At 43.8% G+C, this 23,207-nt stretch overlaps 1 protein-coding gene across 1 annotated transcript in view; it reads left to right on the plus strand.

Annotated features, from left to right (window-relative positions):
- Positions 1-20,350, plus strand: part of LOC138249305 (TRPM8 channel-associated factor homolog) — a 101,993-nt gene extending 81,643 nt beyond the window's left edge. The window contains exon 6 of the mRNA XM_069203262.1: positions 19,348-20,350. Within this exon, the coding sequence (XP_069059363.1) occupies positions 19,348-20,350 (1,003 nt within the window). The remainder of the gene's footprint in view (positions 1-19,347) is intronic.
- The last annotated feature ends 2,857 nt before the right edge of the window (positions 20,351-23,207 follow it).

The raw sequence follows: 23,207 nt of genomic DNA on the forward strand, positions 1-23,207 counted from the left end.
TTTAAGTTAAACATGTCCTGATAGTGAAAATCCCCCAAAGTCGTTTTCACTACTCCAAGGCCTATCTCTCCCATTGGATAACATTTGGACCACCTTATTCCATTTTATGAGTGTAATTCACAGTCTGGAAAAAATTAACATTTTGAATTTGTTGTCTCTGGAATCACAATTCAAAATCACAACTTATGGTTAAGTTGATTTTAAATTGCAATTCAGAAAAAGCCACTTTTAGAAATTTGTCATATTCCTACTTTAGCCATTTGGTGTCTACTTTCCGTCTCTGATCATTTGTCTGAGATGTGTGACAGCTGGGCTTTGTGTATTGCCCCTAGATATCTACACACAATGGGAGCTTAGGTGTGTCTTGAAGGGAAGGAAGAGCTGGACCAAACTTTACTTATATCTGAATAGGCTGTGTCCTGTCCTCACTCAAAGGGCTACATATTCCTTGAGTCTGGAGCCAGGGTTGGAAGGTCAGGACCTCTGTGCACTTCAAAGACCTATCTTTGAAGTCTCCCTCACTTCAAAGGCCCTACTGGTTGTAAGTACTGGACCTCTGACACCACCAATTCAGTACACTTCTGGAGCTGTGACTATTCTGCCAGGAAGAAGGACTGCTGTGCTGCTGAAGGACTGCCACTCTGATGGACTTCTCCTTTGCTGGTGTCCATTCTTGCTCCCCTGCCTGGGTGAGAAGGACTGGACCTGTATCACTTGAACCCAGAGTTACTCCAAGGGTTAGCAGGGCTGGGGTCCTGATCTGAACTCTTGGGGACATAAGACTTCCAACTAACCTGCTTCTACACCTGGACTCTGCCAGTGGTGAGTCTGTCCTGCAAAGTGATGCCACACCAGTCCTGGACCCTTGGAAGTGGGCCTAAAGTGTTTGCTCCAGTGAAACCAACCCATCAGCTGCGTCGGCAGAACTGATGCATCACCGCTGTTTTGTGGAACAGAACTGGCACATCACTTTCTTAACCAACACTCTAGTGCTTTCTTCATTGCAAGGCCCCCGCATCTCTGGCAATGGCAGCCTTCGTGACGACACCGACGCTCCACATCACAGCCTCATCAGACATGCCATATCACCTTGACACAGTCGGAACCTGCACCAAACTCCATTGCATCTTGGCAAGCCCAGGACCAAAACGAAGATGCCCCCCTGCAAAAACAGGTAGTTTTGTATTTGATAATTTTGCTATGTACAGATAGTGTTTTGGGGTATTTTCTTTCGCGGGCACTAGGCCTACCCACACAAGTGAGGTACCATTTTGATCAGTAGACTTGTGGGAACACTGGGTGGAAGGAAATGTGTGGCTCCTCTCAGATTCAAGAACTTTCTGTCACCGAAATGTGTGGAACAAGTATTCTTTTGGCCAAATTTTGAGGTTTACAAAGGAGTCTGGGTAACAGAACCTGGTGAGAGCCCATAAGTCCATCCTGGATTTCCCTTGGTGTCTAGTTTTCAAAAATGCACAGGTTTGGTAGGTTTCCCTAGGTGCCGGCTGAGCTAGAGGCCAAAATCCACAGCTAGGCACTTTGCAAGAAACAGCTCTGTTTTCTTCGGGAAAATGTGTTGTGTCTATGTTGTATTTTGGGGGTATATCCTTTTGCGGGCGCTAGGCCTACCCACACAAGTGAGGTACCATTTTTATCAGGAGACTTTGTGGAATGCTGGGTGGAAGGAAATTTGTGGCTCCACTCAGATTCCAGAACTTTCTGTCACCTAAATGTGAGGAAAAAGTGTTTTTTGGCCACGTTTTGAGGTTTGCAAAGGACTCTGGGTAACAGAACCTGGTGAGAGCCCCACAATTCACCTCATCCTGGATTCCCCTGGGTGTCTAGTTTTAAAAAATGCAGAGGTTTGGTAGGTTTTCCTAAGGGCCGGCTGAGCTAGAGAGCAAAATCCACAGCTATGCACTTTTTCCCAAAAACACGTCAGTTTTCAATGTAAAAATGTGATGTGTCCATGTTGCGTTTCCTGTCGCGGGCATTAGGCCTACCCACGCAAGTGAGGTACCATTTTTATCGGGAGACTTGGGGGAATACAAAATACCAGAACAAGTCTTGTTGCCCCTTGTCTTTCTCTACATTTTTTCCTTCCAAATGTAAGACAGTGTGTAAAAAAGACGTCTATTTGAGAAATGCCCTGTAATTCACATGCTAGTATGGGGACCCCAGAATTCAGAGATGTGCAAATAACCACTGCTTCGCAACACCTTATCTTGTGGCCATTTTGGAAATATGAAGGTTTTCTTGATACCTATTCTTCACTCTTTATATTTCACCAATTGAATTGCTGTATGCCTGGTATAGAATGAAAACCCATTGCAAGGTGCAGCTCATTTATTTGCTCTGGGTACCCAGGGTCCTTGATGAACCTACAAGCCCTATATATCCCCGCAACCAGAAGAGTCCAACTGGCATAGCGGTATATTGCTTTCAAAAATTTGACATCGCAGGAAAAAGTTACAGAGTAAAACGTGGAGAGAAAAGGCTGTTCGTTCACCTCAATTTCAATATGTTTTTATTTTCGCTGTTATTATCTGTAGGAAAACCTTGTAGGATCTACACAAATGACCCCTTGCTGAATTCAGCATTTTGTTTGCTTTTCAGAAATGCTTAGCTTTCTGGGATCCAGAATTGGTTTCACTCCCATTTCTGTCAAGGAGGCTAAAAGCACCACAAAAAATAGTAAACATGGAGTATGTCCCAGTAAAATGCCAAAATTGTATTGAAAAATGTGGTTTTATGATTCATTCCTGCCTGGTCCTGAAAGCTGTGAAACTGGTGATTGTAGCACCAGAAACCCTTTGCTGATGCCTTTGTCAGGTAAAAAAACACAAGCCTTCCTCTGCAGCCCCTTTTCCCCATTTCTTTAAAGAAAATGAAAGTTTCACTGTGTTTTGTCTAATTTCGTGGTCTCCTACAGGGGAAACCACAAATTCTGGATACCTCTAGAATCCCTAGGATGTTGGAAAAAAAGGACGCAAATTTGGCGTGGGTAGCTTATGTGAAAAAGTTATGAGGGCCTAAGCGCTAACTGCTCCAAATAGCCGAAGAAAGGCCTGGCATCTGAGGGGAAAAAGGCCTGGCAGCGAAGGGGTTACAATTTCATAACTCAAGTTCTGGATTTATTTTTTGTGGTGTGTTCACTGTTTTTACTGTTTACAGTGTTGCACAAATATGTTGCACACTGCCTTTAAGTTAAACCTGGCTGCTCTGTGCTAAGCCAGCAGAGGGTGACAAAGGTTAATTTAGGGCTTGCCTGACACAACCTGGCTAGGCCTGTGGTTGCTGTTTGACTAAGGTTCATCCCCAGGCAAACAGAAACTCAATTTCTAACAGTCTGGCACTATACAAGTGAGGTCCTGTGCCACCTGAAGCCAGTGGCAGAAAGTGTTGCCTTGTAAAGAGCAGGCAATGTCACAATTATCTGCTTTTTCTGGTCGGTAAAGGGTGGCATCAGGCATAACGTAGATGTAGGAGGCTGGACTGGCTTGTAGTGAGTACCAAGGGGTACTTGCACCTTGCACCAGGCCCAGTTATCCCTTATTAGTGTATAGGGTGTCTAGCAGCTTAGGCTGATAGATAATGGTAGCTTAGCAGAGCAGCTTAGGCTGAACTAGGAGACGTGTGAAGCTACTACAGTACCACTTAGTGTCATATGCACAATATCATAAGAAAACACAATACACAGTTATACTAAAAATAAAGGTACTTTATTTTTATGACAATATGCCAAAGTATCTCAGAGTGTACCCTCAGAGTGAGGATAGCAAATATTGACAAGTTATATGTACACAGTACTAAAAATATGCAGTATAGTCTTAGAAAACAGTGCAAACAATGTATAGTTACAATAGGATGCAATGGAGACACATAGGGATAGGGGCAACACAAACCATATACTCCAAAAGTGGAATGCGAACCACGAATGGACCCCAAACCTATGTGACCTTGTAGAGGGTCGCTGGGACTATTAGAAAATAGTGAGAGTTAGAAAAATAGCCCTCCCCAAGACCCTGAAAAGTGAGTGCAAAGTGCACTGAGGTTCCCCAGAAGACAAAGAAGTCGTAATAGAGGAATAATGCAGGAAAGACACAAACCAACAATGCAACAACTGTGGATTTCCAATCTAGGGTACCTGTGGAACAAAGGGACCAAGTCCAAAAGTCACAAGCAAGTCGGAGATGGGCAGATGCCCAGGAAATGCCAGCTGCGGGTGCAAAGAAGCTTCGACTGGACAGAAGAAGCTGCGGTTTCTGCAGGAACAAAAAAGGCTAGAGACTTCCCCTTTGGTGGACAAATCCGGCTCGCCTTGGAAAGTCATGCAGAAGTGTTTTCCCGCCAAAAGGACGCCAACAAGCCTTGCTAGCTGCAAATTGTGCGGTTGGCATTTTTGGATGCTGCTGAGGCCCAGGAGGGACTAGGAGGTCGCAAATTGGACCAGGAGAGAGAGGGGACGTCGAGCAAGACAAAGAGCCCTCTCTGAAGCAGGTAGCACCCAGAGAAGTGCCAGAAGCAGGCACTACAAGGATGCGTGAAACAGTGCTTGCCGAAGTTGCACAAAGGAGTCCCACATCGCCGGAGACCAACTTAGAAAGTCGTGCAATGCAGGTTAGAGTGCTGTGGACCCCGGCTTGGCTGTGCACAAAGGATTTCCGCCGGAAGTGCACAGGGGCCGGAGAAGTTGCAAAAGTCGCGGTTACCAACAATGCAGTCTGGAGTGGGGAGGCAAGGACTTACCTCCACCAAACTCGGACTGAAGAGTCACTGGACTGTGGGAGTCAATTGGACAGAGTTGCTGGATTCAAGGGACCTCGCTTGTTGTGCTGAGAGGAGACCCAAGGGACCGGTAATGCAGCTTTTTGGTGCCTGCGGTTGCAGGGGGAAGATTCCGTCGACCCACAGGAGATTTCTTCGGAGCTTCTGGTGCAGAGAGGAGGCAGACTACCCCCACAGCATGCACAAGCAGGAAAACAGTCGAGAAGGCGGCAGGATCAGCGTTACAGAGTTGCAGTAGTCGTCTTTGCTACTATGTTGCAGGTTTGCAGGCTTCCAGCGCGGTCAGCAGTCGTTTCCTGATCAGAAGGTGAAGAGAGAGATGCAGAGGAACTCGGATGAGCTCTTGCATTCGTTATCTAAAGTTTCCCCAGAGACAGAGACCCTAAATAGCCAGATAAGAGGGTTTGGCTACCTAGGAGAGAGGATAGGCTACTAACACCTGAAGGAGCCTATCAGAAGGAGTCTCTGACGTCACCTGGTGGCACTGGCCACTCAGAGCAGTCCCGTGTGCCAGCAGCACCTCTGTTTCCAAGATGGCAGAGGTCTGGAGCACACTGGAGGAGCTCTGGACACCTCCCAGGGGAGGTGCAGGTGAGGGGAGTGGTCACTCCCCTTTCCTTTGTCCAGTTTCGCGCCAGAGCAGGGGCTAAGGGATCCCTGAACCGGTGTAGACTGGCTTATGCAGAATTGGGCACATCTGTGCCCAAGAAAGCATTTCCAGAGGCTGGGGGAGGCTACTCCTCCCCTGCCTTCACACCATTTTCCAAAGGGAGAGGGTGTAACACCCTCTCTCAGAGGAAGTCCTTTGTTCTGCCATCCTGGGACAAGCCTGGCTTGACCCCAGGGGGGCAGAAACCTGTCTGAGGGGTTGGCAGCAGCAGCAGCTGCAGTGAAACCCCAGGAAAGGCAGTTTGGCAGTACTAGGGTCTGTGCTACAGACCACTGGGATCATGGAATTGTCCCAATAATGCCAGGATGGCATAGAGGGGGCAATTCCATGATCTTAGACATGTTACATGGCCATATACGGAGTTACCATTGTGAAGCTACATATAGGTAGTGACCTATATGTAGTGCACGCGTGTAATGGTGTCCCCGCACTCACAAAGTTCAGGGAATTGGCCCTGAACAATGTGGGGGCACCTTGGCTAGTGCCAGGGTGCCCTCACACTTAGTAACTTTGCACCTAACCTTTACCAGGTAAAGGTTAGACATATAGGTGACTTATAAGTTACCTAAGTGCAGTGTAAAATGGCTGTGAAATAACGTGGACGTTATTTCACTCAGGCTGCAGTGGCAGGCCTGTGTAAGAATTGTCAGAGCTCCCTATGGGTGGCAAAAGAAATGCTGCAGCCCATAGGGATCTCCTGGAACCCCAATACCCTGGGTACCTCAGTACCATATACTAGGGGATTATAAGGGTGTTCCAGTAAGCCAATGTAAATTGGTAAAATTGGTCACTAGCCTGTTAGTGACAATTTGGAAAGAAATGAGAGAGCATAACCACTGAGGTTCTGATTAGCAGAGCCTCAGTGAGACAGTTAGGCACCACACAGGGAACACATACATATAGGCCACAACCTTATGAGCACTGGGGTCCTGACTAGCAGGGTCCCAGTGACACATAACAAGCATACTGAAAACATAGGGTTTTCACTATGAGCACTGGGCCCTGGCTAGCAGGATCCCAGTGAAACAGTGAAAACACCCTGACATACACTCACAAACAGGCCAAAAGGGTGGGGTAACAAGGCTAGAAAGAGGCTACTTTCTCACACAACCCCCCCCCAAACGAAGGACAATAAGGCTAACCTTGGCCAGTTGAGACTTTATTGTCTAAGTGGTGATAAGTAGAGAGTAGCTCTGCAGTAGACTGGTTACTCCCTTTACCATCCACTGTATGGTTACTTCCCTGTGGGGATGTAAACCACCCTGTTTGAAGTTTTTTAGCTAAGTAACAATGTGAAGATGTATTTTCAGAGTTTCTATCAGTAAGTTTTAGTTTAGAGCAGTGGGAATTATCCACTGAACCTATTTGTAATGATGGAAATGCCAGACAGGGATGCTGTCTCAGTAAAGCCATAGCTGGGCAAAAACGTTGTCCATATGGCTGGAAGAGAGAACAGGGATGCTGTTTCTCTTGAGTTGGAGCAGGGCAGGGATGCTGTCCTATGAGCTCTACAATAGGGCAGGGATGCTGTCCTAAGTGTTGTGAGGTAGTGCAGGGTTTCTGCACTAAAGTTTCTCTGGGAGGGTTGGAGGGATGCTCCATGTTAACTAAAATGGTGCTCTTTTTGTCACCAATGTTAGTTATCCCACAGAGAGGTACTTCTACCTCAGGGAGTCCAGCTTTGCCAGCTGATGATTCCCTTGGAACAGGTGCCACCCCAGGAGAGGTTTCTCCCACCACAGGAATGGTATCCTGAATGGTAGGGTGGTTAGGGGATACTGTGATATCCTTTTTACCTGTTGATGGAGAGGGATCCTGAGTTTTCAGGCCTTCTCTCCTTTGCTTTTTCATTTCAGTAGAAATGAGAGGGAACAATTCCTCAGGGATGCCCAGCATGGCTGCATGGGCATAAAACTCTACATCAGCCCAACCTGAGGCCTCTAGGTCATTACCTAAGAGACAGTCTACAGGTAAGCTAGGTGATACCACCACCTGCTTAGGGCCAGTAACTCCACCCCAACTAAACTGAATTATAGCTAAGGGAAGAAACTTAGTGGAGTTATGGACATCAATAATCTTATACTGTTGTCCAATGATGTGTTGATCAGGGTGCACTAGGTTTTCAGTCACCAAAGTGATACTGGCACCTGTGTCCCTGTAGGCCAAGGCCTCAACACCATTTATTGAAACTGTCTGCCTGTACTTATCCATTGTAAGGGGACAAGCAGCCAGTGTGGCAAGGCCAATGCCACTAGGTGTGACAGAAACTGTCTTGGGAGTGACTACACCAGTTTCTACTATGGACCCATAAGTGAACCCAACTACACCCTTAACTTGACTGTTGCCAGCAGTCCCACCACTAGTACCACTACTGCTAGGGGCACTAGAGCTTGATGTATTAGTGGTGGTAGGCTCAGGGGGTTTACCTGGACAGGACTTATCCCCTGGCCTATGGCCTCTATTTTTACACACAAAGCACCGGGGCTTTTTAAATTGTGTAGGTTGAGAAGAAGAGGAAGAATTTGTTTTATCCCCACCCCCTGAAGAGTGTTTAAGATTTGAAGTGGGATCTTTGGTTTTACCCTTATCCCCATGCTTATCTTGAGATTTTTCACCATCATTCTTCTTATTGTTCTCCTTGTCACCACCTGTATGAACTTTTCTGTTCACCCTTGTTCTGACCCATTTGTCTGCCTTCTTTCCCAATTCTTGGGGAGAGGTCAGATCAGAGTCCACCAAGTACTGGTGCAACAAATCAGACACACAATTATTAAGAATATGCTCTCTCACGATTAAGTTATACAGGCTGTCATAATCAGTAACTTTACTGCCATGTAACCACCCCTCCAAGGCCTTCACTGAATGGTCAATGAAATCAACCCAGTCTTGTGAAGACTCCTTTTTGGTCTCTCTGAACTTTATCCTGTATTGTTCAGTGGTTAAGCCATAACCATCCAGGAGTGCATTCTTAAGAACTGTAAAATTATTGGCATCACTTTCTTTTACAGTAAGGAGCCTATCCCTACCTTTTCCACTAAATGATAGCCATAGGATAGCAGCCCACTGCCTTTGAGGGACATCCTGTACAACACAGGCCCTCTCAAGTGCAGCAAACCACTTGTTAATGTCATCCCCCTCCTTATAAGGGGGAACTATCTTGTGAAGATTCCTGGAATCATGCTCTTTTACAGGATGACTATGGGGAATACTGCTGCTGCCACCATGGGTTTCAAAACCCAACTTCTGTCTTTCCTTCTCTAGTTCAAAAGACTGTCTATCCAAATCCAGCTGTTGCTTTTTAAGCTTCAGTCTGGTTTGTTCCACCCTCAACTTATTGAGTTCCCTCTCTAACATTCTGTCATCAGGGTTGGTTGGAGGGACATTTCTAGATACAGAGGTATGATGGGAATGAACAGAAGGAGACCTGTCCCTTACAGAAGCCACCCTAACAGCTTGGCTTACAGAAACATCACTACCAGTATGGTGAGAATAAATGCTTTTGCTATGATGTGAGACAACACTATTCGTATGGTGTGGCTCATCATCATTACCAACTATGCTAGACTGTCTAGTAATGGGCAGGCTAGGAAGTTTCTTTCCTGAATCTTTTCCTGGGGGAGTCCCTGAATCAGATTGGGAACTATTAGGTACTTTTTCAACAGATGAGGCACTTATTGCCTTATCTTGTTCTCTAAGCATGTTAACTAACAATTCCAAGGAAGGATTCTTCCCTACACTCAAACCTCTCTCTACACAGAGACTCCTTGCTCTTTTCCAGCTAAGGTTGTCATATGCAAGTTTGGACAGATCAACATTTTGGCCTGTGCCAGACATTTTTAGAGAGAGTTAAAGTGATAGAAAAAGAGAAAAAAGTTTTCAGAACTTTTTGGAAAGACAGAAAAAAACTTTTTAAACTTTTAAGAACTTTTTGAAAGTTTAGAAGTACTTTTCAGCACTTAGAAAACAGTGAAAAGAGGAAATGCAAAACTTTTTAGCTATGTGTACACAAACTGAACTTGTTTTGTATATTTTTCTCTTATGAAAAGTACAATGACAAGAGTGGTAAGTAGTCTCAAAACACTTATCCCACCACTGCACAACCAACGTAGGAGGCTGGACTGGCTTGTAGTGAGTACCAAGGGGTACTTGCACCTTGCACCAGGCCCAGTTATCCCTTATTAGTGTATAGGGTGTCTAGCAGCTTAGGCTGATAGATAATGGTAGCTTAGCAGAGCAGCTTAGGCTGAACTAGGAGACGTGTGAAGCTACTACAGTACCACAAGTGTCACTTGCACAATATCATAAGAAAACACAATACACAGTTATACTAAAAATAAAGGTACTTTATTTTTATGACAATATGCCAAAGTATCTCAGAGTGTACCCTCAGAGTGAGGATAGCAAATATACACAAGTTATATGTACACAGTACTAAAAATATGCAGTATAGTCTTAGAAAACAGTGCAAACAATGTATAGTTACAATAGGATGCAATGAAGACACATAGGGATAGGGGCAACACAAACCATATACTCCAAAAGTGGAATGCGAACCACGAATGGACCCCAAACCTATGTGACCTTGTAGAGGGTCGCTGGGACTATTAGAAAATAGTGAGAGTTAGAAAAATAGCCCTCCCCAACACCCTGAAAAGTGAGTGCAAAGTGCACTGAGGTTCCCCAGAAGACAAAGAAGTCGTAATAGAGGAATAATGCAGGAAAGACACAAACCAACAATGCAACAACTGTGGATTTCCAATCTAGGGTACCTGTGGAACAAGGGGACCAAGTCCAAAAGTCACAAGCAAGTCGGAGATGGGCAGATGCCCAGGAAATGCCAGCTGCGGGTGCAAAGAAGCTTCAACTGGACAGAAGAAGCTGTGGTTTCTGCAGGAACAAAAAGGGCTAGAGACTTTCCTTTTAGTGGACGGATACCACTCGTCTTGGAGAGTCTTGCAGAAGTGTTTTCCCGCCGAAAGGACGCCAACAAGCCTTGCTAGCTGCAAATCGTGCGGTTTGCGTTTTTTGACACTGCTGAGGCCCAGGAGGAACCAGGAGGTCGCAAATTGGACCAGGAGAGAGAGGAAACATCGAGCAAGACAAAGAGCCCTCTTTGAAGCAGGTAGCTCCCGGAGAAGTGCCAGAAACAGGCACTACAAGGATGCGTGAAACAGTGCTTGCTGAAGTTGCACAAAGGAGTCCCACGTCGCCGGAGACAAACTTAGAAAGTCGTGCTATGCAGGGTAGAGTGCCGTGGACCCCGGCTTGGCTGTGCAGAAAGGATTTCCGCCGGAAGTGCACAGGGGCTGGAGAAGTTGCAAAAGTTGCGGTTACCAACAATGCAGTCTGGAGTGGGGAGGCAAGGACTTACCTCCACCAAACTCGGACTGAAGAGTCACTGGACTGTGGGAGTCACTTGGACAGAGTTGCTGGATTCAAGGGACCTCGCTCGTTGTGCTGAGAGGAGACCCAAGGGACCGGTAATGCAGCTTTTTGGTGCCTGCGGTTGCAGGGGGAAGATTCCGTCGACCCACGGGAGATTTCTTCGGAGCTTCTGGTGCAGAGAGGAGGCAGACTACCCCCACAGCATGCACAAGCAGGAAAACAGTCGAGAAGGCGGCAGGATCAGCGTTACAGAGTTGCAGTAGTCGTCTTTGCTACTATGTTGCAGGTTTGCAGGCTTCCAGCGCGGTCAGCAGTCGTTTCCTTATCGGAAGGTGAAGAGAGAGATGCAGAGGAACTCGGATGAGCTCTTGCATTCGTTATCTAAAGTTTCCCCAGAGACAGAGACCCTAAATAGCCAGAAAAGAGGGTTTTGCTACTTAGGAGAGAGGATAGGCTACTAACACCTGAAGGAGCCTATCAGAAGGAGTCTCTGACGTCACCTGGTGGCACTGGCCACTCAGAGCAGTCCCGTGTGCCAGCAGCACCTCTGTTTCCAAGATGGCAGAGGTCTGGAGCACACTGGAGGAGCTCTGGACACCTCCCAGGGGAGGTGCAGGTCAGGGGAGTGGTCCCTCCCCTTTTCTTTGTCCAGTTTCGCGCCAGAGCAGGGGCTAAGGGGTCCCTGAACCGGTGTAGACTGGCTTATGCAGAATTGGGCACATCTGTGCCCAAGAAAGCATTTCCAGAGGCTGGGGGAGGCTACTCCTCCCCTGCCTTCACACCATTTTCCAAAGGGAGAGGGTGTAACACCCTCTCTCAGAGGAAGTCCTTTGTTCTGCCATCCTGGGACAAGCCTGGCTTGACCCCAGGGGGGCAGAAACCTGTCTGAGGGGTTGGCAGCAGCAGCAGCTGCAGTGAAACCCCAGGAAAGGCAGTTTGGCAGTACCAGGGTCTGTGCTACAGACCACTGGGATCATGGAATTGTCCCAATAATGCCAGGATGGCATAGAGGGGGCAATTCCATGATCTTAGACATGTTACATGGCCATATTCGGAGTTACCATTGTGAAGCTACATATAGGTAGTGACCTATATGTAGTGCACGCGTGTAATGGTGTCCCCGCACTCACAAAGTTCAGGGAATTGGCCCTGAACAATGTGGGGGCACCTTGGCTAGTGCCAGGGTGCCCTCACACTTAGTAACTTTGCACCTAACCTTTACCAGGTAAAGGTTAGACATATAGGTGACTTATAAGTTACCTAAGTGCAGTGTAAAATGGCTGTGAAATAACGTGGACGTTATTTCACTCAGGCTGCAGTGGCAGGCCTGTGTAAGAATTGTCAGAGCTCCCTATGGGTGGCAAAAGAAATGCTGCAGCCCATAGGGATCTCCTGGAACCCCAATACCCTGGGTACCTCAGTACCATATACTAGGGGATTATAAGGGTGTTCCAGTAAGCCAATGTAAATTGGTAAAATTGGTCACTAGCCTGTTAGTGACAATTTGGAAAGAAATGAGAGAGCATAACCACTGAGGTTCTGATTAGCAGAGCCTCAGTGAGACAGTTAGGCACCACACAGGGAACACATACATATAGGCCACAACCTTATGAGCACTGGGGTCCTGACTAGCAGGGTCCCAGTGACACATAACAAACATACTGAAAACATAGGGTTTTCACTATGAGCACTGGGCCCTGGCTAGCAGGATCCCAGTGAGACAGTGAAAACACCCTGAGATACACTCACAAACAGGCCAAAAGTGGGGGTAACAAGGCTAGAAAGAGGCTACTTTCTCACAGTAGAAGAGGTGGGATCTCTGTTCCATGTTTTAGAAAGCGAGCCCAAGCACTTTGGCATTGGTTAGCAGTGATAAAGTGCACAGAGTCCTAAAAAAATGAATTCAGAAATAGCATGGCTAAAAGCAAAATGTTTGGGGGTGACCCCCCACAGAGGGCCAAGTCCAACAAAGCACATGTGGAATGAGTGTGGGGTTTATATACAAATTCTCCACACATTCCATACCCAGACAAATGGGTTTGTTTAAAGGTTGAACAAGACCCTAATGGGTATGAACGGGCCTACCGGAACCAAAGAGGTGTAAGTGGGACACCCTCTTTCACTGGTGGCTGGTGATAGGCATCAGTGGTGGAGCAAATAAATCAGTCGTTTTGACCCACTGGCAGGCACTGAGACATTATGAATACCTTTAGGGTCAACAGCAAAGCTCTCCATCATGGTTCGTTATAAACAGTGTTTATAATGGACCATGACTGAGAGCTCTGGAGTTAGGGCTGAAGGCAGTGCGAGTTTCTCACTGTGCCTGTCAGTGGGTCATAACATTCAAAATAAAATAGGTACTTTTCAGTTGCCTCACCTCCTGTCCTCTTCTCTTCGGTGTTCCTTAGTCCTGTTGGGGGCATGTGGTTTTGGAGCCAACACCCGTACCCACTCCAGACATTGTTATCATGCTGCCAATAATGTTTAGCAGCAGGCAAGATGCACCAGGATTGGTTGGAGCATTCAAGCTTGACGCTCCCTCAGTCACTGGGGGCGTGTGCCTTCGCAACGCAGCTATCTAAGACAGCTTGGGTTAGAGAGGTTTAAAGTGCACATGTCTTGCTGGCCGACATGCTCACAATAAACTTAAGTGCCCAACACTTCTCCCTGATGCTGCCACTCAGCAGCAATGGCCCACTCTTCACTTGTGAGTAGTGAAAAATAAAATGGTAATAAGTTACCTTTATTACCATTTTATTTTTCAACTCTGCAGCATTTTATTTATTAGGGCAACACTCCTCCACCATAATAGAGGAGCAGCAGCTGCCCTCTAGCTATGCCTTCTTTGTTTCTTACAAGGAAGTGCCTTTGAAGGAAGTGGAGTGAACTGCTTGGTCACCATGACTCTGTGTGGAGACCTCTCAGTCTTGTATTGGAGGGCTAGGAGTAAGCTCTCGAGAAGCCTCCTCAGGATGTGTTGTTTGGGCAAAATATTGGGCAAAATATTGAGTATAAAAGAGCAAAAATATTAGAAAAAATTTTGTGTTTGAAAAATATCATGTCATAAAATATTGTCAAGAATATTTTTTTTTATTAGTGCCTAATATTGTTTTCGAGAATATTGTTGTTTTTAGAACAGGTTTCAGTAACATGGTTGTAACAATTATCATTTTATATTTCATAATAATTCTTTGGTGTTGGTATTGTTGGTATTATTGTTGTTAATTTTATAAAATATAGTTAGTAATTTGAAGTGTTTTAATCATTTCTTTAAATGTCATTAGTATTTTATAGTGTCATAGCTGGTTGTTGGGTTTGTAGGGGAATGGAGTGGGTTATTATTCAAGATAGATATGTTTTAGCTTTTAATATTCATTTTTTTCAGTGAATATTATTGATGACATTTTTTATAATTGTTATATTATATTTTGAATTTAGAATTGTAACTTAGTTTTATGATTATTAGAAGCAAGTTATATTTCATTAGCACATTATTGGTTTTGTAGGGGTTCAGGGTAGGAAGTTCATTCACTTGTACATAATTAAAAATTGTTGTTAATTAGTTTTTAATTGTTAATGTTATTTATTTTTAATTATGTAAATAGTGTGTAGTGATTTATTTAAGTTATATTTATCTTTGGGTTGCTGGGTTTGTATGGGAATAGTGTGGGAAATTAAATATAATTAAATGTATTTTTTAAATGTAACAACTTTTTGCTAATTAAATAATATTTGATTATTAATTATGTAAATTAACAAATTGTTTAATTATTGTGTATTTGCACTGTTTTATTTCTATTAACATATAATTTATGTTGATATGTTTATTACACATCTATTTTTTTAATACTATGTTTTAGGTGAGTAAGATGGTAAGAAAATATTTATACAACTTTTATATTGTTATTTATATGTAATTAATTGATAATTATGTATATTTTTATATTTCTTGTTTTAAAAAACATAATTAATTTAATGATACGTATTTGTTACATTTTGTTTGTGGAGTGATATTTATTTACATTTTATTTTTAATTTTAATTATTAATTGGAATTAAATAACTCATGATGTCATCATTTTGTTATTTTATTGGTCATTAGGGAAGTTGATATTATATGTAATTTCATTTTTTCCCTTTCTTTCTTTTTCAATGTATACAGAAAGTGATGTTTGGTTGCTAGCCGTCTCTTGATTTTCCGATGTGTATCTCTTCCCATAAAAAACTAGACACCCTGCAGCAAATAACAGCAGTTATTGTGAAAACAAAAGGGTGGGACAATATTCATAGAGAATGGGTAAAATGAAACATCTCTGAGGAACATCATAAAAGTCATAGAAAAAGATAATATGGAGAGTCCCTTGTCTGGAAACATTATCACTGGGGCAGTTGATTGGATCATTTGACCAACAATTAATAATAGAAAAACTAACAAGTCAATGGAATATGTTGATCCCGAAGGGAGTTAACAGGAACCTTTGCTTGCAGTTTTAAACAAAACTAAGTTATGGTTCTAAACTATTAGTGAAAAGAAACATTTGGTTCTTAATAACACTAGGCTTAACAGTTTCCTTCAATTTTCAAATAAAAATAGATATTTAGCCTCATTATGAGTTCAGTGAACAGGATAACCAGTCCGCCGAACTTCCTAAGGGGAGGTCGCTGTCATGCAAGCTACCTTCCCTCCGGGCCCATTACGACATTCCCGCTGGGCTGACGGGCGAAAACCAAGATTTCTGCCCAGCAGGAAAGTGTCAGCAGCATTGTCGCCGGCTTGTAATCAAGCCGGCATCAATGCTGCCACCGCAGGGGGCACCCACACCCTCACAATGCTCACTGTCTGCACAGCAGACACTGAGGATTGTGAGGGTGCTGGGCAGCGGGACCCATGTACTGTCCATGCCAACTGTATGGGCAGTGCAGGGGTCCCCATGTGGCCCCCTGCACCTGCTCTCTGCCAACCTTTTCATGACAGTAAAACCACCATGAAAAGGCTGGCAGAGAACCAGGTCGTAATCAGCAGGGTGGCGCAGCATGCAGCTCTGGCTGATTCCGACCTGCACCCACCGTCAACCCATCGGGATCACCGATCCTGGTGCAGACTGTAGAACCCTGGCGGTCTGACCGCCATGGTCATAATGTGGTGGTCGGACCACCACAGCAGAGGAGGTCTAGACCGCCACTATGAATCTGACGGTCGAGTGAGTACCAGACTCGTAATGAGGCCCTTTGTTTTTTTAACACACTCCTACTAATATGCTGTACTATTTTGGGAGTGTTAAAATATTCTGGATATCCCAAATCTTCTTTAAAATATTTAACAAATTAAACAAGGAATATGATGGAAGACAGACAAATTATAGCAGTCATTAATGAATGCACAATTTAAATTAGTAAAATCAGAGGTCCATACCTTGTGCAACAATAAAATAGGCTGGAATTTAATAAAGTTAGTTGAAAGTGTGGCCCCCAGTTCAGAATGAGAAATAAACATAGAACAACTTTTGGGCACAGACTTGCATTCATATATGTAATCCTTTTGCAGTCAAACACTTTCCCTTCTGTTGCGTAGAGTGGAGTGGGGATCGTAAATCTAAACCCTCCGAAACCTGACTCTTTCCTGGAGTGGTAATAATAAATCTAAGTCCTGAGAAGTCTAACATTTTCCCTATTGTTGTTTAGATAGGAAAGGAAATCGTATATATGAACCCTCTGAAGTCCAACACTTTACCTAGTGTTACTTAGGCTGGAGTGGCAATGGTATATCTAGTCTTTACAAAGTCTAACCCTTTTCCTAATATTGGTAAAATAGGATGTATTTTATTATTGGTTGAGTTTAATGAATATTTGATATTGCTTGTGTATATTTATTAATGTTTATATTATCTTAAGTAAATGTCTTATTTGGGGTTGTAATATTTTACTATTTTCTATATTGGTGAAATAATAAAATATTCTGTAATTGAATTGTTTTTATATTTATCGTGTTTTTTATTTGTGTTTAAATTATGTGTGTGTATTAATATATATGCTTTTAAAGGACTAAATACAAATAATTATTTCTAAAAATATTAAAAAGTAAATATTTGTAATGCAAAATAAATATATATTTTATTATGTCAGACTATATATAGAGACATATATTGATATATAAATATACACATATATTTATATAAAATCACAAAGACATCTATATGATTGTGTGTATTTATATAAATATACATTTTTATGTAGTAATAAACTAGTGAAATGTATTTACTTTATATCATGTTACTTATTAAAAAATTTAACATTTACTAAATGTATATACATTTAAAGAACATATTTTCATCAGTTTTTAAATGTTATTAATGTCAATGATATTTTATGAATATTTTTTATAATTAGATTATAAGTATGGAAACACAATGGGCCTCATTACGAGTGTGGCAGTCTACAGGCTGCCATATTACACCAGAAAACCACAATCTCCACCAGGAGACATGATCCCAGCGGCCTGGCGGTGGCGGAGATCATACTGTAATCTGCCAGGGCAGTGCTGCATGTAGCCCTTGCCTGCGGATTGCGACCTTGTTCTCTGCCAGCCTTTTCATGGCGGTTACACTGCCATGAAAAGGTTGGCAGATAACAGGTGCAGGGGGCCCCCTTGCCCAGCACCAAGCACTAAGCAGACCGTGAACCATGCGATGATGCTGGTGCACCCTGCTCGCTACAGCATTGCCACCGGCTCGATTATGAGCCAGAGACAATGCTGTAGCATGTTTCCCGCTAAGCCGGCAGGTGGGAAACTCCTAATAACTCTGGCAGGGATGCCACCACGAAGCGGTGCCTACGCTGTCGAGAGTGTGGTGGACGGGCTTTCCCATCCACCAAACTCGAAACGAGGCCCAATATTTGGATAATTTATATTTTTGAGATAATATTTTTGTCAAAGTTATTCTTTGCCACAACATTGTGTCATTGAACCCAGGATGTAGTGAGCTACATGTTGTCACTCAGGTTTCAGGTGAAGCACACTGACAACCAGGAAGCCAGTCGGGAACAATTCACTGGTATTACCAGTAGGCCACTCTGATGGAGTCCCAACGTGACCAAACAGTGTCAGTTATGGAACTTGTGGAGCCCTGGGCCTTAAAGGTCCAGTGAACAGGGACCTATGAGGTCAAGGAGCAAAAGGGTGAGGTCACCTACTATCCTCCAATTTGACTGATTGGATTGTTGTTGTTCTGGTATTATTTTATTTATTAAAATATACTCTATTTTTATAAGTTCTTTTGAGATTTTTCGTGTGTTATGCTTTCACCATGTTACTATTTGAGTGCTATATGAATACGCTACACATTGCCTCTATGTTTAGCCAGACTGTATTTTGGCAAGATACCAGAGGGTTAAGCACAGGTTAATTTAGTGACTTTTGTGGTTTACCCTAACAAGGACTGTGGTTACTGTTCGAGTGAGGCTTCCACCCTCCTCAACTAATCAAATTATTTTTTACAATTGTCTTGTTGTTTTACTTTATTGTGTGCTGGCAGAGCAATGTATTGTTGTTTTTCCTTAGTGAAGGCTCTCAAATGATTGTCTTGTTGCTTTCTATAAATGCACGCTCTCAGATGATTGTCATGTTGCTTTCCTTTATTGTACACTCTCAAGTGATTGTCATGTTGTTTTCTCTCACTGCTTGTTGTTTGCTCTTAATGCATGCTCTCCGATGATTGTTGTGTTGTTTTCCCCCAGTGTACCCTCTCAAGTGATTGTCTTGTTACTTTCCCTTAGTAATTGTTTTCTCTTAGTGAATGATCCCAAATGACTGCATGTTTTTTCTCCTTAGTGCACTCTCTCAGGTGTTTGTCATGTTGTTTTTTCTCAGTGCTTGTTGTTTTCCCTTATTGCATGCTCCCAGATGATTGTAATGTTGTTTTCCCTTTGTGCACTCTCTCAAGTGATTGTCATGTTGATTTTTCCCAGTGCTTGTTGTTTTCCATTATTGCATGCTCCCAGATGATTGTGATGTTGTTTTCCCATTAGTGTACTTGTTCAAGTGAGTGTCATGTTGCTTTCTATCAGTGTTGTTTTCCCTTAGTGCCCACTCTTTGATGACTGTAATTTAGTTTTCTCTCAGTGCACTTTCTCAAGTGATTGTTTTGTTGATTTCTCTTAGTGCTTGTTGTTATTCCTTACTGCATGCTCTCAGATGATTGTCATGTTGCTTTCCCTAAATGCACTCTCTCAAGTGATTGTCCTGTTGTTGTCTCTTAGTGCTTGTTGTATCCTCTTACTGCACACTCTCAGATGATTGTCATGCTGTTTTCCCTTGGTGCACTCGCTCAAGTGATTGTCTTTTTGTTTTCTCTTAGTGCCTGCTGTTTTCCCTTAGTGCACTATCCCAAGTGATTGTCTTTTTGTTTTCTCTCAGTGCTTGCCGTTTTCCCTTAGTGCACGCTCTCAAGTGATTGTCATGTTGTTTTCCCTTACTGCACACTCTCAAGTGATTGTCTTGTTTTGTAGACATGGAATTGACTTCATCCAAGATTTAAGAAGCCTTCTAGCTGGAGTTACGGACCTGCACATTGAAAATGAAGCAGTGCCCTCCCAGCTCCTGGTCCATGGGTTACTGGCCTTCCCTGTTGCACTTGATGATTCTCATCAGTCATTTCTGGCTGCTGCATACTATGGGAAAGGGCGAGTTGTTGTTGCAACACATGAGAGACAACTAAACACACCTTACCTTAAAACATTTTTACTCAATGCCATCTCCTGGCTGGATGCAGGGAGGCAGGGGAAGATTGGCATTGAAAGCAGCTTGAAGGGGCTCAATGATCTTCTCAATGAGAACAAAGTGCCAAGTGGAATTTCTGACCTGATACCAAGTCTTAGCGTCTACTGCTGCCAGTCTTACAGTGATAGTGAGGTGCGGAAAATCCACAAGTTTGTGGCTGAAGGAGGGGGCTTGCTAATCGGAGGCAAGGCCTGGTGGTGGGCCCATCAGCATCCAGGCCAATATGCTGCAGCAGAATATCCCGGCAATAAAATACTGAATACATTTGGAATCTCTATCCTGGGCAAGTTCCTCAAGGCTGGTACTTACAAACCTATGAAGCCTGAAGATGTGACACAGGTGTACCACTTTCGTAGAGCTCTTTCCAGGTTCCTGCAAGATAACAGTGGGAAGGATACAGTGCCATCTCCATCACCTTGGCTCCAAAAACTGGGGCAAGACTGTACTGAATTTGTGAAACTGTCACCAGGAGGTTCTTCGGCAGTCTCCTCTATTCACCAAATGTTGAAAAATCTGCTCCATCACACTAAGGTCCCAACAGTGAGTAAAGACAAGCCTATTCAAAACAACTCGAATGAGTCTGTTCTGATCCAGTTGGCGACATCTCTTCATGATCGATACACTGATTTGTCTGATGTTATCCTGACCATCGATGCCAAGAATGAAGGTATGCAGGTCCTGACTGGTACGGCAAAGCTGCCCTTGCAAATTTTGTCAGGCCAGACCCCATAAGGTGCATAGCGAGCGCGGTGAGAAACCCTGGCTGCTTGGAATGGTTCTCCCCCCCTCCTCCAAGAAAATTGGGGGAAAAATGTCACAAATGGTGCATTCTTGAACACATTTTCATTATATATTCAATTGAATTTGTTTTTAAAGCATAGTAAATGATGACCATTCAGTGTACCAGAATAAGGCAATCTTTATTGGGGCACTTCAGGGATTCCCTCACCATCATCCTCTAACAATGTCCCTCATCTCTCTATAGCCCCTCTCTCTCTCTTGTATTTAATTTGTTTCATAGCTCCTCTCCTACTAGTGTTGGGTGTCGGAGCACCTTACTTCACACACAGATACACAGACATTGGATCATACATTTAGAAATCAGGGCATAGAAAATGTTGAATACTGCAAAGGGGACTGCAAGGTATAGGATTCACATGTCATCCATACTGGAGGCATTTTTAAGAGTGCTTGGTATGGGGAAGCATACACTCAGTTGTCAGAATGTAACACAGTGGCTAGGGTTGACTTTACTAGTAAAAATGTTTTTCTGCCCAAACAAACCCTTCTTAGAAACATTAGTACAATGAAAGACTGGGAAAAAGCCTAACTTTCTAAGCTGTATGATGTAGTTTGCATGCAGCTCTTTGATGGCAGCTCATAGCTCACTGTGCTAAATCAGGATTGGAACTTATAAACTGTACACAAGCAAAGGGATATATGTCTCAAAAGGAGTAATCCACTGAGCTACGTAGATAAAATACTGTTCTGTGATCTGCATAGTACATGTTCTTTGCTGCAGGCATAATAACCCTCTGTGCTACCATTAGATGAGTCTAAACTGCCCCAAGACAAAACTTCAGTCTCGCTCCAGCAGGTACATTAATCACCAGATTTATCTTGGCACTTTGTTCTTGCCTGAAAGTTGTTGGATATACAAAGAACTCTGCAGTGCTTTTAAAACTGCTGCACTGTTTCAAAACCAGCCCCCCAGTAATAAAAGCGCCCCCCACCCCACCTTCCAAGCCTTTTGGGGAAACGCCCGATGCCTGGTACGGCCAGCGCAGCCTTGAAGGTGCAGGCAAATTGGTTGTATCATTGTCATATAACTGACTGATTATTGTTGTGCAACAAGATGGTTGTTGAGGATTTAAAATGTATAGGAAAATAGACAATTCCACTGACATAATGGGCATGGAACTTTATTTAGAACTTGGCAGATTGGATAAACTCCCATTAATTGGTGGTGTGTCTTTCCTTTGCATCAAATTCCATCTGCCTTATGTAAAGTTTTTTTAGATAGTGGAAAACAAGCTTTGCACCATTATTTGCAAACTCCTCCCACCCGTGTGTCATTTTATCACAGGTGGATAAATATGGGGCTATGGGGATAGCACCATTTTTTAGATGGGAACGCCTACCTTGCATCTCATTGAAACAAGGTCGGTTCACACATCCAAAAAATGGTGCAAACTCCAATTTTTTGACGTGTATAACGTCAAAATATAAATATGGAGTTATGTTTGTGCCACATTTGTGTTAAATAAAATGTCACACATGCAGCGCAAAAAAAGTATTGTTATGGGCCTAAAGCCCACATTACAACATTGGCGGTATTGACATACCATCGCCGTTGTTATCAGCCGGCCACCCGCATTCTGACCGTAGGTGGAATACCATTGACGGTCATTGTGGCAGACGGCGGTAAGGTGGTGCTGCTGTGAGCAGCAGCGCCACGCCAGCAAAACACCGCCTACTGTATCATGAGCAATGATACAACCTGGCAGTGTTTTGCTTGTGGATGCTGCTGTTTGCAGCAGCGCCGCGTCCCGTCTCCTGCCGGAGGACCCCCTGCAAGCAGGTAAGTCAGGTTCTCTGACCGGAGAGGGAGGGGGGGTGTTGTGTGTGTGTGGGGGGTATTGTGTGTGTGTGTGTGGAGAGTGTGTCTGTTTTTGTATGCGTGCATGAGGGTGTGAGTCCCGTTGAATGAGTGCGTGAATGACTGAATGTGAGTGTACGTGTATGTTATGTGTTGTGAATGCGTGTGTGCGACAATGTATGTTGGTGTGTGTTGCGGTGTGTGGATATGTATGTGTGCATGCGTGGGTGGACGTGGGGATGTGTGTGTATGAGTGTGTATGTGTGCGCATGGCTGTGTGTAAATGTGCAGGGGCAGGAGAGGGAGGGGGAGGGTGGTAGAGGACTCTGGGGAGGGGGGCGGGGAGACCCCTATCAGTGCCAGGGAAGGAATTCCCTGGCACTGATAGTGCCTACCGCCACGGTTTTCGTGGCAGTACGATTGCCATGAAAACCATGGTGGTAGGCGAGGTCATAATCCCGAGGGTGGGATTGTGATGGCCGCCTGGCTGGAGACCGAAGTCTCCAGCCCAGTGTCTGTTACCACCTTGGCGGACGGAGTGGTACCTTGGCGGTTTGGCCTGAGCCAAACCGCTAATGTCATAATTTGGGAAAAGGTACCGCTAGCCTGTTGGCAGTACCTTTCCTCAAATTACCACCGACCGCCAGTGTCGTAATGAGGGACTAAGTGTTTTAGTGGAAACACATAAAACTTGCTATATGTATAATATCCATACTTTTTGAATGTAGGGAATATAATAAAATATGTGAGAAAAGTGGTTTATTATATGGTGTGATTGTGAGACCTCACTGTTTAATAAACTCATAAATCTATCTTTGGTCCAGTCAGGCACATTTATAAAACCTTAGCTCAAACCTAGGTAGCTGTGGCTTTGAGGAGTCATGCTTTAACAAAGGAAAAAGTGCAAAGCATTTAGAAGTACCAAAACTATTCAATGAGAAGGAAACATGGAAATAAAAGTAATTAGACACCAATTTATAAAACTATGGG

This window comes from Pleurodeles waltl, chromosome 8, assembly GCF_031143425.1.
Source record: "Pleurodeles waltl isolate 20211129_DDA chromosome 8, aPleWal1.hap1.20221129, whole genome shotgun sequence".
In the NCBI taxonomy this organism is placed as follows: domain Eukaryota; kingdom Metazoa; phylum Chordata; class Amphibia; order Caudata; family Salamandridae; genus Pleurodeles; species Pleurodeles waltl.